At 47.1% G+C, this 19,931-nt stretch overlaps 1 protein-coding gene across 1 annotated transcript in view; it reads left to right on the top strand.

Annotated features, from left to right (window-relative positions):
- The window catches only part of TAFA4 (TAFA chemokine like family member 4), a 159,682-nt gene that overhangs the window by 84,104 nt on the left and 55,647 nt on the right, over window positions 1-19,931 (top strand). Inside the window, exon 2 of the mRNA XM_060238274.1 lies at window positions 9,917-10,072. Coding sequence (XP_060094257.1) covers window positions 9,917-10,072 — 156 coding nt within the window. The remainder of the gene's footprint in view (window positions 1-9,916; window positions 10,073-19,931) is intronic.

Below are 19,931 nucleotides of genomic sequence, written 5' to 3'. Positions count from 1 at the left end.
GTAATTGAAAGCAAGCAAACTCCTAAAACAGGAATCAAAATGTGACACCCAGTTTGGTGTAGTGGTAAAGAGCGGTGGACTCTAATCTTGGAGAACTGGGATTTTCCTCACTCCTCCACATGCAGCCAGCTGGGTGACCTGGGGTCAGTCACAGTTCTCTCAGAGCAGCTTCTGTCAGAGCTCTCTCAGCCTGACATACCTCATAGGGTGTCTGTTGTGGGGAGAAGAAGGGAAGGAGATTGTAAGCCGTTCTGAGTGAGGGACAGGGTATAAATCCAATGTCCTCCTTTTATTCTCTTTTCAATACTTGGTGAAATTCCTCAAGAGATCCACTTCCAGCTGCTATTAACATTCGCTATCTCCATTTGATTGTCTCTAAATCCAACCTGGAAATGACTGCAGTCTTTTCTCTGCCTTTCCCACTAATTGGATAGTTCTACAAACTAGAGAGAGCTCTGCAGTTACCAAAACAGCATCTTTTGTAACTCATTTCCATTAGTGACCTGCCAACCAATTGTACAGCAACAGTTAGTAACCAACTGAACTAAAATCAGTGTTCCAATATATAACAACATCATTCTTTCACTCCCTCCCCCATTTTAATATCTTACTTACTAGTCCTTGAAAGTGTTTACCAGAAGATTGTATAGATTGAGCTTTTGGGAGACAAAAGGGTACTGTGATGTTCTCTGCTTGTTTATATCTCAGGCCTACAGTACTGTCAGAACTTGTATCTTTGCTGCTGGTCCTCTATAATGTGACCAATGCTGTATGGTAGTTTTATTGTGGCTTGGAGCTGTATTGTTACTGAACCAAACTGACTCCATGTTGTAACCTCTGCTTAACCCAGAGTGCCTGAATAGTAATTAACCTTGCCCCACTGGTATCCAAAATATTTGGGGCTGTAGAATGAATTATGTCTTGTCTCTGCACATTCTCACACTGGGACCCTTTGAAGCCGAACAGCATGGCCTTCGGAGTAGGGAGGCATCCTCTCTACTGATAGTGATGGTGAGAAGACAGCTGCGCCCTACAATGTGAATTGTGGCTTTGTGAGATGTTTGCTTTACGTGTATAAAATCAAGCTGATGCTGGCTCTCGCCATTACTGTTATCTTGCCTTTTCCAGCACCTAGTTCTCTTCAATAAAATCCTAGCTTTGTAACTAAGTATGGGATCCGTTTGAAGTTCTTGAGTTCTGACATTATAACAGTAAACCCATTGTTCGTGGCTTATCTGTACTGGAGGCTTGGCTCGATGGCGGCAAAAGTACCAGACGACGGAGAGCCCACCACCCCATCGGAGGACCCGCCGCTCGACCCAAACGTGACGGGGGTCCGACGCAAAATTAAGGTTCCAGCGCCCTTCTCGGTCGACGCCGCCTTCCCGGCCCCGCGAACCTGGAGCCCGCGGAAGTCCACGGCAGCAATCGACGCCGCGGAGCAGCGGTATCGAAGCATGTTGGGCGAAGGAGGGGCAGGAGACGACGACGAGGGCCAGGCGGAGGGCACGGAGCCCCGAGGGGGGGAAGACCCGATCCGGACCCTCCGCAACGAACTATTCGATTGGGTGCGGGAAATCCACGGCGATGTGCACCGTTCCCGCGTGACGATGGCCGAGGAGATGCAGCAGAACCTGGGCGCTATCCACGACCAGCTCCGCACTTTGCAAACCGCGGTCCTGGGGATACCGTATGGAGTGTTGCCACTGGGGCAACCGCCTGTCGCCCCGCCGGCCCCCGCCCCGCAGGCTCCAGCTGCCCCGGCGCCGCCGGCCCCAGCGGCCCCAGCGGCCCCGGCACCTCCGGCTCCGCCGGCTCCGGCCGCCCCGGCACCGCCGGCGCCGCCCGCACCAGGGGCCCCGGCCGCCCCGGCGCCGCCTGCACTACCCGGTCCGATCCCGCCGGCCCTACCGGGCCCAGCACCGCCGCCTGGGGCGCCGCGAGCGCCAGGAGGGGCCGAGGGACGGGGAAGAGAGCTGAAGATTACGTTCGATGGGAATCCGGAGGACGTGGAATACTTTACTATTCAGTGCGACACGTTTTTCACCCACTGGGGCGCCGACTACCCTACCGAGGCCAGCCGAGTGTACCACATCGCGTCTCGACTGAGAGGGGCGGCCCGCAAATGGTATGTGGGGCTTTTCATGGGAAGAAAGCCCGAATTAGCTACCGTGGCAGGGTTCCTGCACGCGATGCTCCGCCAGTATGGAGATCCCTTGCGGGAGGAGAAGGCGGTCGCTGCCCTCCAACGCATCGAACAGGGCAACCGCTCCACCCGCGAGTACGCCACCGAATTCCTGGGGTACTGTGCGGCAGCGAGGGGATGGAACGAGGTCATGAAATACACCGCGTTCATCAACGGGTTGAATCCGAGCATCCTCGACCGCTGTTACAGTCAGGGAAGGCCCGACACGCTGGTCGGCTGGATCCAACTGGCCGGGGAAGTGGAGACCAACCTCCAACACGTGGGGATGAGGAGACAGCAATTAGCGAGGAAGGGAGCCAAACACACCCCAACTAAATCCGAAGGGAAGAAGGCTCCGACGACCTCCACCCCGTCTCCCGCCCGCAAGTGCTTCCAATGCGGGGACCCAAATCATCTTGCTGCTAACTGCCCTGGGAAAGCGGGATCCACACCACCCACGGCGCGGCCAACCACCCCGGGCCCGAAGAAGAAGAAGAGCAGCCGATCGAAGGAGCCCAGTCGGGGCTCCGTCGCCACTTCCTTGGCGACTGACGAGGATTTTACCACCAGCCTGGCGGCAGTCGAAGAATCGACCGAGGAGTCGGACGATACCGAGTCGGCGGGAAACGACAGCGACCTGCTTTAATGGGTGCCGCAAAGCAGGTCCAACAACAGCCGGCACTCCTCACGGTGAGAGCAACTGGGGGTTTACTTTTTATGGCCGTCACCCTCCTTAACCCGAACCTAAAGAGATTCATGCACGCCCGAGCGCTAATCGACTCAGGGTGTAACAGGGACCTGATCACCCCCCGCCTAGTTGAGGCGCTGGGATTAGCCACTTCGCCCCTGCCACAACCGATGCAGTTCCAGCAAATGGACGGGGGGCCCATGAGAGGGGAACCATGTACTTTAGAAACTCAGGCGGTCCCGGTAGGGACTGAGGAGCATTGGGGAATTGAGACTTTCGTAATCGCCCCCTCCTGCTCTTTCGACGTGGTAGTAGGCTCAGCTTGGCTCGCCCGCCACCAACCCGACATAAGGTGGGAGGAACAGCTCGTCCGGTTCCCGGATTGGAGGTGCGAGCATCACCACTGGCGCCCCGAGTGGGGGCCGCACGCTCCCCCCCAAAACATGCGGGCGTGCCTCACACTCGAGGAAGTCGCCTCCATCCCCAAGGAGTACCGAGACTTAAAGCTGGCATTTAGCGAGAAGGAAGCGGATGAGCTACCGCCCCACCGCCCTACAGACTGTGCCATTGAGCTAATCCCAGGGCAGCAGCTTCCCAAAGCGAAACTGTACTCCATGGGTTGGGCGGAGAAAGCTGAACTCCGAAAGTTTTTGGACAAAAATCTAAAGCGTGGCTTTATTCGACCCGCCACAGCTCCCCATGCCGCCCCTGTCCTGTTCCGAAAGAAGAAGGACGGGTCGCTTAGGCTTTGCACAGATTTTCGTGCGATAAACGGGATTTCCATGTCCAACGCCTACCCGATCCCGTTGATAAAGGACTTATTAAACACCGTAGCAAAGGGGAAAGTATTTACCAAACTCGACCTCCGAGACGCTTACTTCCGCGTCCGCATCAAAGAGGGGGACGAGTGGAAGACAGCCTTCAACACCCCACTGGGACAATTTGAGTACCTTGTCATGCCGTTTGGGCTACAGGGAGCCCCGGGTGTTTTTATGAACTTTATTAATGAAGTGCTGCGGGACTTCCTGTTCAAGGGGGTGGTGGTGTACCTTGATGACATCATTATCTATTCACAAGATCTAAAGTCTCATGTGCCTTTGGTCAGAAAAGTGTTAAGCACCCTTTGTAAACACAAACTGTATGCCAAATTGTCAAAATGTGAATTCCACAAGACCGAACTGGATTACTTGGGCTTCCGGGTGTCGGGGGAGGGATTGTCCATGGACCCCGCAAAGGTCCAAGCGGTGTTAGACTGGGAACCCCCTCGAACCCGCAAGCAGTTACAAAGTTTTATCGGGTTCGCTAACTTTTACCGCGACTTCATAAAGGGGTTCGCCACGGTCATGCTCCCTCTTACAGAACTCCTCAAAACTAAAGGGAAGGGTGACGAGGCTAAAAAACCCGGCGCACGCCTAACGTGGACGCCTGACTGTCAAAAAGCTTTCACTGAGCTAAAACGCCTCTTCACCTCCGAACCCGTGCTGGCTCATCCTGACGAACTTAAGCCCTTTGTGGTCCAATGCGACGCCTCCGACGCCGCTGTAGGAGCCATATTAATGCAGAGGGGAGAAAATGGGGTGCTCCGACCCTGTGCCTATATCTCCAGGAAATTTTCCAATGAACAAAGAAACTGGTCGGTCTGGGACAAAGAGGCATTTGCAGTCATGTTTGCCTTAAAAACCTGGCGCTCCTGGCTTGAAGGAGCGAGAGTCCCCTTCGAAATCTGGACCGATCACAAAAACCTGGAAGCCCTCACTGGGCGTCGCAAAATGACTGCAAAACAGATCCGGTGGGCAGGCTTCTTTGCTAAGTTTGATTTTGTGTTGAAACACATTCCGGGCTCAAAGAACTTTTTAGCGGACGCCCTTTCCCGCCTGCCCCAACACGACAGTCTCAGGGAGGAGGTGGTGGACTCACTAATTTCCCCCTCAGCCATCGCGGGGGGGGTCACCACCCGCTCCGGTAAACAGACCAACCCACCGGACTTAGAATTACTTTCTCGGTTCCTCTCAGAGTACAAACAAGAAACTGACCGCCCCCCCAACTTGGTCAAGGCCGAGAACGGGCTCTGGTTACATAATGAAAAAATCTATGTGCCCGATCCCCTCAGGAAGGAGGTTTTGGACCGCTGCCACTCAAGTCGCTTGGCCGGCCACTTTGGCTATGTCAAAACACTCAACTTGCTCACCCGCCAATTTTGGTGGCCGAAAATGAAAAAAGATGTTTCAGAATTTGTACTCTCATGTCCCACTTGCCTCATGGCAAAACGAAGGGGGGGCAAACCTCCGGGCCACCTGGTTCCCCTCCCTACAGCCACCCGACCTTGGTCGGTAGTCTCCATGGACTTCATTGTAGAGCTCCCGCCCTCACAGGGCAAGACAGTCATCTTGGTCGTAGTCGACACCTTTTCGAAGCAGGCTCACTTCATTCCTTGCAAACAGTTACCTACAGCCAAAAAACTTGCCCAGCTCTTTTTCACTCACATTGTACGCCTACACTCATTCCCAGACAAGGTCATTAGTGACCGCGGAACGCAGTTCGTTGCCAACTTCTGGCGGGAGTTCTGCAAACTAGCTGGCATTGAGCAAGGACTGAGTTCTGCCTACCACCCCCAGTCGGACGGACAGACGGAGAGGGTTAATGGCCTTCTAGAACAATACCTCCGCTGTTTCATTAATTTCCAACAGTCCAACTGGGTGGATCTCCTCCCTTTTGCAGAATACGGCTACAACAATAGCCTCCATAGCTCAACCAAAACCTCCCCTTTTCAAATCATCAATGGCTACGAGGGCAAGCCGTTCCCTACGCTCGCCCTCCCAGCCAGCCCATCCCAGCCAACATCATGCCAACAATGGTGGGAGGGACTTCGTGAAGGCTGGAAGGGAATTCAGGAAAACCTGGAGGAAGCGAAAAAAGCCTACAAAAAACAGTTTGACAAAAAACACTCTCCGGAGTGGGATCTGAAGGTGGGGGATACAGTTTTCCTGTCGACAAAGAACCTTCCCCTTCCCCAGTCCTGCCGCAAACTTGCACTGAAGTTCCTAGGACCTTTCAAAATCAAAAGGGTGATAAATAAAGTAACGGTAGAACTCGAACTACCCAAATCACTAAGTAAGATCCATCCTGTTTTTCATTGCAGCTTGCTTCGGAAAGACCCTGGTGCTACGTCCTTCCATCCCAGGGCCCCACCGCCCCCTCCGACGACAGTGAGGGGTCAGAGTCACCATGAAGTCCAGGAGATCCTGGACTCCAGAGTCAAACGGGGGAAACTGTATTATTTGATCAGGTGGAAACACTTCCCCCCGAGCTGTGACGAGTGGGTCGAGTCTCAGAATGTAGTGGCACCGCAACTGCTGAAAAAGTTTCACCTACTGTACCCGCACAAGCCCAAGGCCGGCCCCGCGGGAGGGGGCGCTTAGGGGGGGCAGTATGTCAGAACTTGTATCTTTGCTGCTGGTCCTCTATAATGTGACCAATGCTGTATGGTAGTTTTATTGTGGCTTGGAGCTGTATTGTTACTGAACCAAACTGACTCCATGTTGTAACCTCTGCTTAACCCAGAGTGCCTGAATAGTAATTAACCTTGCCCCACTGGTATCCAAAATATTTGGGGCTGTAGAATGAATTATGTCTTGTCTCTGCACATTCTCACACTGGGACCCTTTGAAGCCGAACAGCATGGCCTTCGGAGTAGGGAGGCATCCTCTCTACTGATAGTGATGGTGAGAAGACAGCTGCGCCCTACAATGTGAATTGTGGCTTTGTGAGATGTTTGCTTTACGTGTATAAAATCAAGCTGATGCTGGCTCTCGCCATTACTGTTATCTTGCCTTTTCCAGCACCTAGTTCTCTTCAATAAAATCCTAGCTTTGTAACTAAGTATGGGATCCGTTTGAAGTTCTTGAGTTCTGTTGCCCAATGGAGCTTTTTCAGTGCTATTACTTAGGTCTGAGGCACTTCCATGAAAATGCACAGCCTGCCAATAAACATAATACAGTGGCTGCGAGAGAGAGACTTTTATGCTGCGGTTAACATTTTCTCAACTTTCTGCAAAATGCATTATGCATCTCACAGCTGTAGCATATTTTTAAAAAAGTACAGTGGGGGGCAGGGTAGAGGAGAATATGTGTCCTTATATTTTCTATACATTATTCAGTGTGGGAATTGAGGAGTACATTTCATTTGCAAAGTTTTCAGTCCACAGTATAACTCTGCGTGCCAATTAGCAGCTCAGCTATGTTATCCCATACATGAATACCGTAGATACCCTACTGGAAGAGCTGAAATCCTACAGACTGACTCCAGGTTCTCTTAGTCAAGAAGCTTCCAGGGTCCTTTTCCTGATTTCTTAGGTTGTTTCTTCCAACAAAGTGATCAGTCTTAATGTTGGAGAACACACATGTGATGTCATGTGAAAATAGAGCTGACAGCCTCCAGGTGGTGCTTGGAAGTCTCCCAGAATTCAAACTGATCTCCAGGTAATAGAAGTCAGTTCCCTGGAGAAAATGACAGATTTGGAGGGTAGACTCTATGGCAGTGGTTCCCAACCTTTTGGACACCAGGGACCAGTTTACTGGAAAACAATTTTTCCAGGGACCAGGGTGTGTGCCAGTGCTGGGGTGTTTTGCTGCCCCCCCCCATGTCCGTGTCCCTGCCCCCCTCACGGGGGTCTGTAAATGGGAGGGAACCTGGGGCTGCTTCTGCCATCTCCCTGCTAGGCTGCCAGGGGCAGAAGCAGCCAATCTGCTTCCCACTCCTATTTAAAGACCACCACCAATCAACTGATTGGTGGGGGTCTTTAAATGATGGGTAGGGGAAGGTCATTGCCATGCTGCCCCTTTGGCCAGCCCGGGACCAGGTGGATGAAAGAGGCGGTGTGGCCTTGCTCTAAGGCTGCCTTCCCTGCAAGGGGAGGCAGCTTTGGGGCAAGGCCACGCTACCTCTTTCATCCACCTGGGTCCCAGGTGGGTGAACGGGGTGGTACAGCACGGTTGCTAACAAGCCATGGGCTGGTACTAGTCTGTGGTCTAGTGGTTGGTGACCTCTGCTCTACAGAATCAGAACCCTCCTGAACTCCTTCTCCTTCCCAAATTTTGCTTTGCTCAGGCTCCACCCCCAAATCTCCAGAAATTTCCCAAGCCAGAGCTGATAACCCTATGTGAAAATGATAATGGCCATTTGCTTGTCTGATTTCCTTCTAAGACTTGTGCATAGAAAGAAATTCAGCTTCCTCCCTCTTTTATGTTCCAAGAAGCAAATGGATGCCCTTTGAACCTCTCTTGTAATAAAAAAACCCTACTTGGATTTTGAACACAATTAATCTGAAGCAGAGCTTTTTTTCTGGAAAAAGAGGTGCCAGAACTCTCAAGAGGAAAATGAAGGAGAAACACATGAACTTTTAAACTTTTTTTGAGAATTTGTTTCTGCACAGAGGTTCCAGAATTCCGTTCCACTGTATTTCTCCCCCCTCCCCCCGCAAAAAAAATAAAGCCCTGAGAAGTACTTTGAAGCATTCTTCCTTTGCCTTTTTTGCACATCAGGATGCCAAACTGCAGGTGGGAGCTAGAGGTCGCTTGGAATTACAACTGAACTTCAGATTACAGAGATCAGTTCACCTGGAAAAAATCCAAATAAAGGATTCTCCCAATGTAAATGCTAGTCGAAAGAGGGAAAAAAACCCTGGGGAATAAAGCCGTCAAACAGTAATTCAGTATTCAAATTATGCAGCAACATTCATATATATTCTTTCTATATTATTTCCCAGTGGCTCGCGGCAAGAGCCAGGCACAACATTATACAAAAGCACAATGGCATATTTAAAGACCTAGTATATGTAATTGAATAAGAACCACAAGCTACAATATACTCATTAAGCAGTTCACAAAACAATGTTTCAGGGATGACAAAGGCACCAAACTGTCCAAAAGTCCTTATAATTAGACTGAAAGTGCCCCAGGAAAGGTAAGAAGAGACCCATGCCTGGATTCTCAGAGCGTTTCGTTTCCTTTATTGATCAGCTCCTTATAATTGGAATCCCAAACTTTCAAAGCAATGATCAGCAACAGCTTCAGTTCTCAAGATGTAATGGGTGCTCTCACACGTCTCTTCTTACCTTTACCTTTACAATTTATACTGGTCGAAGTCTGCCGAAGTTTGTTAAAAAAAGCATAAGAACAAAAATAAAGAGCAACCATCTTCTCCCTATTCCCTTACAATTGCCACCCAACACAGACTTTTTTATTACTGTATTCATGGAAGATTTAACAATCTAAGCAAGGTTCAATATCTCTTTTTTTTTTTTTAACTTTTTCTTTAGATGTAATCCAAAAAGTGGTGACGGAAGACCAGACTTGTACAAACGTGTACTTTAGAAAAAAAAACTTATCTTGCAAAAAATGCATTTTCAAAAAATCGCATAAGGGCATTGGCAAAGTTAAAAAAAATTAAATAAATGTAGGTTGTTAGAAAACTGAACAAGCTATACACTTAATGAAAGTTTGAGACAACTGGGACCTCTTTTAGCATAGCATAGCCACAAAGAATGCATCTGGTTTAACTAAAACACGAATGACTTTCAGGTGGTAGATGACTGTTTCCATAACGAGTCCAAGATTCTAAAATACTATCCGTTAGTGTCTGGGGTTGTTCAACCAGTTACCAGAATGCAATTAATGAGGGCTTTTTTCTTGGGGGAGCATGGTGGAATGGAGTTCTGGAATCTCTTTGTGGAAACAAATTTCTCAAAAAATGTTTAAAAGTTCATGAGGGGCACCTGTGTGTTTCTCCTTCATTTCCCTCTTGAGAGTTCTGGCACCTCTTTTTACAGGGGGGGGGGAGCCCTGAATGAGACGCTGAGGTTCTTACAGGAGAGACTTAGTTGGCTGTCCAAGACAAGTTTCAGATGTGCCAGTTGGGGGTGGGTGGGTTGTTTGTTTCCTCTAACAAATTCTACTTCACCCATGGCCTGATCTGTTGGGAGACATGAATTATATTTCTACTATAAGAGCCATTCACTCAAGAGGACATTCCTTTGTCATTAACAGGCCACCACCAAGTTAAGCAAGGGACCTGTGAAGTGGTTGCAGTGCATCGGTGTTGCAACAAGAACAGGATTGAAGAGCGGTCACAGACAGTCAAGTGTTCTTGCCTCCCAGGGCAAGTTGCGGGCACAACGCGGGCTCAGCCCTCCTGCGTGGAAGGTAAGCGCCTTCTGCCTCATTTGTCATGCAGACATAATAATTAGAGAAACCTCCTTGTCACTTTGATTGTTCGAATTTCTGCGTTCTGAAAAAAGTCTAATCCTCCCACTTGTTAATTTTGGACACATTTCTCTTTGTTAATGATAATGAGTATGTGCTTCAATCGTGGTGTAATTACTCTCCTTAATTTATGTAGTAGTGCATTCCAAGCCTGTGCCAAGAAGATTTCTTACTACTTTGTAGCTAACCTGAAACTAAAACAAGGGAACTGCATTTAGACTTATTTGCTAGCCCAATCTACACTGGTGGCATATCAGTCAAGGGATGGTTAACAAATTTGCTAAGCACAAATCCCAACCAAACTAAGTTCTCGGCTGTTGTTTAGTTATTAGTGAGCCCCATATTTCCCCTAGGCTCATATAATGATTGTTTCCCTTTGTTATATCACTTGGAGTCATTTGCCCCATTCATTGTTACTTTGCACATCAAAGATACACAGGTTGTATCTGAAGTTCCCACTCTGTGTCCTGTTTAACAATCAGATGTGGGTTACAAATTCTCTTGGTTCTGTGCATGTTAATTCAAATTGCAATTGTGATACATGTGGAGAATGCATGCAACCCCCTGTTAGGGTTGCCAATCTCCAGGTGGTAACTGGAGATTCCCTGCTATTGCAATCTAAATCCAGATGACCAAGATCAGTTCCTTGGATAAAATGGCTGCTTTGGAGAGTGGACTCCATGGCATTATACCCTTCTGAGGTCTCTCCCCTCCCCAAACTCTAGCCTCCCAGGCTCCACCCCCAAAACCTCCAGGTGTTTACAAACCCAGAGCTGGCAGCCATACAGCCTTACAAAGAACTGGAGCAGGCAAGCAAAACCAGTGCCTGTGTAGTTTAGTTTCCTGACTTAAACTCTGCTGGCAGAAGAAACTATGGAATACTAGAGCAGGGGTGGTCAAACTTGCTTAACATAAGAGCCAGTTATACTCATGGTGATGTCTGGCCAGGTAAACATTCCACTGTTACGTTGAATATTATTAGAATTACTGCAGTGGCTGCTTAAACATTGCCTTTGACAAAAATATGACATCTTGCTCTGCCTTAGTTTAAAACATACTACTAATGGCTGAAATTTAGATTGCTGAAAGGATTTGGGAAATTGTCCAATAATTCACCTCCCCATCAACAGCTACAGAGCAGAAGATTTCTCCAGTTTTACTGGATAGCGTTATGTTAGCAAATGGCATCTATATAAGTCTTAATTAATGTTTCTGACAGTAGAGGCAGAAAGAACTTTAAGACATAGAATGTGGTGTGATTTCTGTTTACATAGAAGCAAAAGCAGTACAATATTTTAATAGCTTGCTGCTAATTAATATTGATACAGAAATCATATTTGTTAATCCTCACGGAAGATACTTATCTTTTATTTTCATTGCTTTGCACACAAAATCATGACCTTTATAAGTGAAATGACAAAGAGCCTCAGGTTTTCCTAACTTCCCCTGATGTTTTAATTTATGAATTAACCCATAAATACATGAAAGTTTGCAACATGCACTTCCCTCTACCCAGTCGTAATAGAACATTTTCATCGATGCCAAAAAGTACATTTGAGACTCCTGTGTTTTTGTGTCATGGCTGACTGTTGTTAATGTAGAGATGAATTTGGAAGGGAAATCAAATGTACATTACAGCCTGTGGAAGCATCTTTGCATTGGGGAAGGGGGTGTAGATGGGTTGCCAATTTCCAAGTGGTGGCTGGAAATTCCTCACTATTACAATTGATCCCCAAATGACAAAGATCAGTTCCTTGGAGAAAATGGCTGCCTTGGAGGGTGGACTATATGACATTGTACCTTGCTGAAGTCCCTTACCTCCCCAAACTTTCCTGTCTCCATGGCCACCCCCAAAATCTCCAGGAGTTTCCCAACTCAGAACTGGCAACTCTCAATGTAGAATGGGTATACGCTTGCTGACTTTTTGCTAACCACTCGTGTGACAGGACATTATGGTGTCACAGTGTGCTGTGAAGGGGCCTTGCTACCAATAGCTAGTCTACTGCTATGTTAGGGTTGCCAGGTCTGTGTTGGAAAATACCTGGAGACACTGCTGGCATGTCCATTAGGCAACCTGAGGCGACTGCCTGGAGCGCAGCCTGGCAGGGAGAGCATCAGTTTCGGTCGTCCCTCCCACCCTTGCCCCAGCAAGGGAAATTTAAGAGCTTGGTGGCAGCAGCATTCACACAGTGTGCCCCACTGCCGTAGCTCCACCTCCTGCACTGCATCTGTGCTTTCAGAAGCACGGATGCAGCACAGGAGGCAGAGTTATGGCGGTTGGTAGTGGGGCGTGCTATGTGAATGCCACTGCCAAGCTTGCCCTCCTTGGGGGCTAGGGTGGGGGGAGGAGGAGTGTGCCAGGGAGGGGCACCGTGCCTGGGGTACTGGCCTTGTGCCAGCACTCCAGCACTGGCACTGCCTGGAGATTTGTGGAGTGGAACCGGGACAGGATGGAGTTTGGGAAGGGAAGGGACCTTAGTGTGGTACAATGCCATAGAGTCCACCCTTCAAAGCAGCCATTTTCTCCAGGGGAGCTAAACTCTGCCAGCTGGAGATCAGTTGTAAATGCAGAAGATCTCCAGGCCCAATTGGGAGGCTGGCAACCCTGAGATCTCCAGCTGAACATGACATTTGCAATGTGTGTCTACATCCAAATTGGGATTGGTACCACTTTTGCCACGCCACTCTTTCTCAAACTATATTGTGTACGTATGTGCCTTCAAGTTGCAGCTGACTTATGGTGACCCCAGCAATGGGATTTCAAGCCCAGTGAGAAGCGGAGGGGGTTTGTCATTGCCTTCCTCTGCAGAGTCTTCCTTGGTGGTCCCCCACCCAAGTACAGACCACGTTTAGCTTGTGAGATCTGACGGGATCATGCTATGCCTTCCTCTGTGGAAGTATATTGGGTGGGACAAAACTTTTTTTTTTTTAATGAGCTGCCAAAGTGGAAGATTTTAGAACAGCTTCTTTGAGTATTTACTTATTCCCTATGTATCACCCAGCTTCTTCTTTTATTTAGACATTAGATTTGCCTCAATGTTTACATTTTTCATATCACGTTATTTGTGTATGCAACTCAAATTTAATTACATTAAATATATTTTTCCTGCTGAATCATAGGCTATGCCTATAAATTTTATATTAGGCTCCGTGCAATAATAAAGCAGTACTTTATGGTGGACGATAAATTAAAAAAATATATATTTACTCAAAGATGTAGTCGCCTGGCAAAGGTAATGCTCTGCTTTTTGGGTCACAGGATATGTTAATCACACAGCCGTAATGGACACTACATTCATTTTGTCAAAACAAAGCCTTCCTGAAACAATTTAACGTCTCCATGCTTCAGATTTAATAAGTGGAAAACATTATGAATGCAAGAACTGGAGATATAAAAGCAGATACTCCTGCATTCCCCTCGCCCCCTTCAGTGCGATGGTTTAACATATTTTATGTCTCCGGTAAGCACTGAAATAATGTATTCAGGGACTTCAGGGCAAAGACCCATGCATGTCCACTTATAGTTTAAAATTTTGGTTTTTCATGATCTTCACAACCCTGTGGAGGTTTCTATGCTGCAGATGCCTGCAGGAGGTTTTTTTTTTTTTAATTAAGCTTGACTCCTCCTGGCCTTACTTGTGTAACTAATTATTTTCAGTATCATGAAAGAGTTTCATTATTCATTTCCTTTTCAAAGAGCTTTTATCCACCCCTTGATTTGGACAGTGTAATGTGAACCTATTTTGTACTTAAATAGCAAGAAGGTAAAACAAACAAACAAACAGAAAAAGTGTGCAAATTACATTATTGGGCATTAGGCTTGTCAGTCTCCAAGTGGTGGTCAGAGACCTCCCAGAATTACAACTTGTCTCCCAGTTAAAGATCAGTTCGTCCAATGAAAATGTCTGCTTTGGAAGGTGGACTCTATGGCGTTATACCCTACTAAGGACCTTCTCTCCTCTCCCCACACCCTGCCCATCCCAGGCTCCATTCTCCCCCCCATCTCCAGGTATTTCCCAGTTCGGAGCTGACCGTCCTGGTGGGAATGGATCCATTGGGGCTTTTATCAGAGGTGGAATTCAGCATGTTAAATGTTTAGCACTACCAACAAGCTTCTTGCCGTCTCCCATCTGTGGCTGCTACACACAACAATCAGCAACATGAATGGGCTTTGTACAGAACACTATACTGTCTTTGAACAAGTGTTTGATGGACAAATGCATTGTTTTCAGTGAACCATTGCACATGGGATTTTACTCTCTTTTTATCATTCAGTTTACTTTCTTCCATTCATTAATAAGTGGAGAATCTTTTTTAGAGGTCCTCAATCTTTTTTATCCATATTGTACATGTTTTTATCCTTATTGTACATTGCCCAGAACCCTGCTGTAGCAGTGACGGGCAATTTATAAATCCAAATGCCTCTGAAGTTTTTAAAAGGGGAAGTGGGTGCCAGCACAAAATGGCTGCAATGGAAGGCATTCACCAAGCATCGGGAAGTTCCAAACTAACCATCCTGCTATTATGGAGAGACACAAAGGTGATACCTCCTGATGTACCTCCTTGAAACATTACCAGGCACCATGACACACATTCTCTCTCTGTGTGTCTCTCTCTCTGGTGTATGTGCATATATGAGAGAGAGAGACATTTCTAAAACAGAGGTAGGTAGGGTTGCTAGTCTCCAAGTGGGGCCTGGGGATCTCCCACTTTTACAACTGATCTCCACAGCTCCCCTGGAGAAAATGCAAAAGAACAATGGCAGCACAATATATGGAATACAAAAATATCAAAAATATTGTGCAAAACACACACTCTTGAATAGTTTATACAAAATTAAGTATATTGTATTGTGTCATATAATGAACAGCATACAAAAGTAGGCATACATTCATACAATCAGAAATTAAAGCCAAACAAGAGTCTCAAATACAGTATTTCAGGGAGGACCCCTCACAGTCTCTTAATTTTCCAAATAGAGTACTAAGACTCAATAATAAAGTTCCACAGGAGTCCCTCCGTTGCTTATTGGCTTCTGAAGGAAAAATTCAAGCCGCTAATTAAGATACCGAAATGGGTGTTTGAGAGAGAACTTCTGGAATTTTCAGTTGGCTTATGAGGAAGCTGCAAGAGCAACGGAACGCAATCAAAGCCGGGGTTTGCGTGAAGGCAAGAATTTTTCCTTCAGAAGCCAACAAGCAACGGAGGGACTCCTGTGGAACTTTATTATTGAGTCTTAGTACTCTATCTGGAAAATTAAGAGACTGTGAAGGGTCCTCCCTGAAATACTGTATTTGAGACTCTTGTTTGGCTTTAATTTCTAATTACTTTTGTATGCTGTTCATTGTATGACACAATACAATATACTTAATTTTGTATAAACTATTCAAGAGTGTGTGTTTTGCACAATACCACTGGTGAAAATGGCTGCTTTGAAGGGTAGACTCTACGGTATTGTACCATGATGAGGCCCCTCCCCTCTAGGGCTGCCAAGCTCCCACCAGGGGCAGAGAATCCTCCAGATTGGGGGAGCCAAACCCGCCATCACGGAGCAGGCTGCTAGGGGGATTCCCACCCCTGTTGTTGTGAAGTGTGCCCTGCACAATGATGTTACTCAGAAGTGACTTCTTGTGTCAGGGACACTCTAGGATTCATGGTGAAACTCTGTGGTACCATAGAGTTTTTACCATGAATCCTAGAGTGTTCCCAGCACGATGACATCACTTCCAGGTGACATTATCATGCTTTGTGCAAGAGAGAGGAGTTCCCCACCGCACCAGCAGAGGAACTTGGCAACTTTACTCCCCTCTCAAAACCCCGCCCTCTCCTGGATCTATCCCAATGTCTCCAGGTATTTTCCAACACAGACCTGCCAACCCTAGGTAGGCAATACCTGGTATGTGAGTTCAAAAGTGACACATCACACTGTTTTGCTCAGTGCAAAGCTCTCCATCCAGTCAACAAAGGCAGGCCACTGGGTAGGGATGTCAGTTCCCAGGTGAAGGTGGGGGATCCCCCAATTTTTCAGACTCCTGCTAGATGCCATCCAACTAGGTGGTGGGGAGAAGCCCCACCCCCAACAGTAACTTTCGGCCCCAGTTGAAAAGAGTGGGTGCTGCGCATGCCTGCCACACAAGCCACGAATTCCTGGCTTGCAGGGCAGGCATGGATGGTGCCTGCTCTTTTCAAGCAGGGGCCGCCTACTCCTGCCCTGCAAGCAATGAATTCAGAGTTTGCAGGGCAGGTGCAAGGAGCACTTTTAAATGGTGGGGGGCATGCATATGCAACTCTGCATCTTTGATATGATGATGGCACTCTGCATGATGACATTGCATCAGGGATGGCCCCCCCTCCCAGAACTCTCCCCCAAATCCCCCGCCAAGGTGAAGCTGGGTCCTGGCAACCCTACCATAGGGACATGGCTTATGACTGCCATCACCTCCTGGAGCCACACAGTTGCCAGAGCTCTTGAGGCATTGGCAGCACTGCTGACATCAGCTTGATGTCTGAACAAGAACGCACCTTATTTTTCTCCTCTGCCCTTTTGTTTGTTGGCACATTAATATCTTCACAGGTACATTGGATTTATTTATTTTTTTTGCACTGAGGCCATATAGTTTACTTATTTCTGATCTTAAAAAAGTACCAGTTTTAAAAACCCACTTAAGACAGTTAATCTGGTTCATATATGTATCTATTGATTTAAGCATGTTTCGGTTCTACTATACAGTACAGTCTTTGTGGTAACTAGTGTTTGATTTGAAAAATACACTTCCACAGGTGGGGGGGGCATAAGGACTTCTGGGGGAACTATTTCCCCACTCTTTTCCTCACTTTTCTTTTCCTCTTTCCCTCCTCCAGCAGTGCCTGCAGCCTCTCCCTTTATCTCCCCCATCTTCAGCTTTCCATCCCCATGGTAGCCCCTTCCCTTCCCTTTCCTTCACTTTAGGGTTGCCAAGTCCAATTAAAGAAAAATCTGGGGACTTTGGGGGCGGAGCCAGGAGACTTTGGGGGTGGGGCCAGGAGACATTGGGGGTGGAGCCAGGAACAAGGATGTGACAAGCATAATTGAACTCCAAGGGAGTTCTGGCCATCACATTTAAAGGGACAGCTCACCTTTTTAAATGCCTTTCTTCCATAGGAAATAATTAAGGATAGGGGCACTGTCTTTTGGGGCTCATATAATTGGACCCTCTGGTCCAATCGTTTTGAAACTTGGGGGGTATTTTGGGGAGAGGCACTAGATGCTATACTAAAAATCTGGTGCCTCTACCTCAAAACATTGCCCCCCCAGAGCCCCCAATACCCACGGATCAATTCCCTATTATTCCCTATGGGAATTGTTCTCCATAGGGAATAATAGAGTGCCTAGTAGACATTTCCCTCCCCCCCCCACGCTTTCTAAAGGGGGGGAAGGGCCTCCATACCAGGGAATCCCCCCTCCCTCTCTCACACACACAAATACTTACCGGGTCTTCTTCCCTCTGCCTGCTGTGAAAACTAAAGCAAAGAAAGGGAGGGGCCGTTCTCCGAAGCGAAGCCCTTCCTGTTTCCTCCTTCCTGCCCAGCGTTAAAGGAGCAGGCATTTTACAAACTGCTCAGGAGCTAACAGCATGAAGCCTACAGGTATGTTCTTCCCCCCCTCCACCCCCCCACCCCCCGCTTCCCAATTTTTGGAGAGCGGGAGATGAAGCTGGGAACCCAGAAGTCTCCCGCCAGAGCGGGAGGTTTGGGAAGCCTACTTCACTTCCATTCGTTTACCACTGGCCCAGTCTTTCTCTCTCCTACCAGCTTTGTTCCCTTCCCTCATTTTCAGCTTTTCTTTCCCCTCATTTTTCTCCTTCCCTGTGCAACTTTATCTTCCCTTCTTCCTATTCTCTTTCCCACCAGGGCTGATGCTGAGGCTTGGAAGCCTCAGAAATATTAGTTGCTCTAAATCAGAGCTTTTTTTGTAGAAAAAGTCCAGCAGAAATTCACTTGCATATTGGGCCACAGCCCTGACATCACCATTGATTCACACAGGGCATTTTTTGTAGAAAAAAGCCAGCAGGAACTTATTTGCACATTGGGCCACACCCCCTGATGCCAAGCCAGCTGGAACTGTGTTTCTATGTGTTCCTGTTCAACCCCCCCCCCCCCCCCTGTTCTACAGGGCTGCTGAGATCTTACGACACAGTCTCAAGAGATCTCAGTAGCACACTTTTCTTAAGGAAACAGACATTGCTTCTATGATATTCAGGGTTTTCAATCCTCATTTTTGTTATTGTTTACTTTTTGTATTTTTCTTTAAACTCTAGGCTCTGGCCCTATTGTGTGGATTTTTTTAATCCTTCCTCTCTGGCCTGGTTCGGAATTAATGCAAAGCACATTTTAAAAATGACTAAAATAAGAGGGGAAAATCAAACTATCTGGATTAGGTGGTGGGGGGGAACCCAGCAAGAAACTGTCCCAAGTACCTTTCTGTTAAAACTAACTCAAATAAAACAGATCTTATTGGGTAGCACAAAGGAAGAAAAAGCATGGAGCAAAAGTCTCGTAAGGAGTATTCCACAACCAGGGACCACAATGGAAATGGCCCACTTCATATATCCTGCAAGAGGAAAAAAAATGGGTAGCCAAGTTGGTAGTATAAAAAACAAAGAATGAGTGGATGCATAAATATTCAAACTTCTGCTTCTGAGAGCTTTCAAGAAAATATGTTACTTGAGTGGGCCATAAAAGGGGGCATTTCTACCCTGGAAAAGGTTTTGTTACAGGTAAAAAGCTTTGTGACATGGAATAAGATACTGTGGCCAGTAGATTGTCAGTAGCTAACAGCAGGCAGCAGGAAGGAACACAAACAGTAATTAAAATTTGAAATCCATCTGACCAAAAGCCCCAAGTGCCATAATAAATAAGAAGATTCCAGCCTTTTAAATTGACTCTTCACTTAAACCATCTCATTTGTGAAATGGGTCTAATAATAGTAGCCATCCTGTTGCAAGGCTTAATTAAAGCTGGTACCGTACTTGGCTGTTCCTCTGTGCTTTTCAGTGACAAACGCAGATAGTGATAGAAGGGCAAACTACTCATTAAAAAGCAAAGTATGTCAGGGAGAGAGAGAAGGGAGACCACAGATGAAAGGGGTGGTGGAGTTTCAAACAGCATATGAAAAGAACACCTTACCCCTTTTAAAAGTACTTGGGCCAGGAGGGTCTCCATGCTATATATCCCATTCACCTGTTTTTTCCTGCTTTTGCAGGAAGCAACAGGACTACTAGCTATAAAAAGTGGGAGAGAGGCAGATGAACAGGCCATTTGAGCATTAGGATAGGATCTGTACATGTCTCTGCTGCCCTGAGCTTAAGATGATCGCCCCCCCCCCCCACCTTCTGCTTCTCTCTGGGGCTCTTTGACTGTCTCTGCTATCAGAAATAGGCCTTCCTTGTGTTCTCCCCAGATATATTGATTTGGTAAGCTCTGGAAGGAGCACAGCAAATGAAAAGAAGAATTATAAATAAAAAAAATTCAATAGAAGGGAGGAGAAAATAACCAGCTTTTAACTGTGTAGCACTGCAGTTGTAGAACTCAAACAGAGCCACAGACCATTGTGTTTAGTAAAGGTCAAGCTCTTGTGTGTTTCAAACAAGCAATAAACACTTAAATTCAAAGTGATCATCAAGAGATTTAGTTTTCTCTCCTTCTCTTTGTGGGAATAAACAGTCTTAGGTTAGTACCTAGAACTTGACTGTCAACCACCTTCAGGAAGATAAAGCATTAATAAGCCTTGTGTAACTACTTTCTCTGAGTGTGTTAAATG

This window comes from Heteronotia binoei, chromosome 5 (genome assembly GCF_032191835.1).
Source record: "Heteronotia binoei isolate CCM8104 ecotype False Entrance Well chromosome 5, APGP_CSIRO_Hbin_v1, whole genome shotgun sequence".
Lineage (NCBI taxonomy): Eukaryota > Metazoa > Chordata > Lepidosauria > Squamata > Gekkonidae > Heteronotia > Heteronotia binoei.
This window is presented reverse-complemented; position numbering and strand designations above follow the sequence as displayed.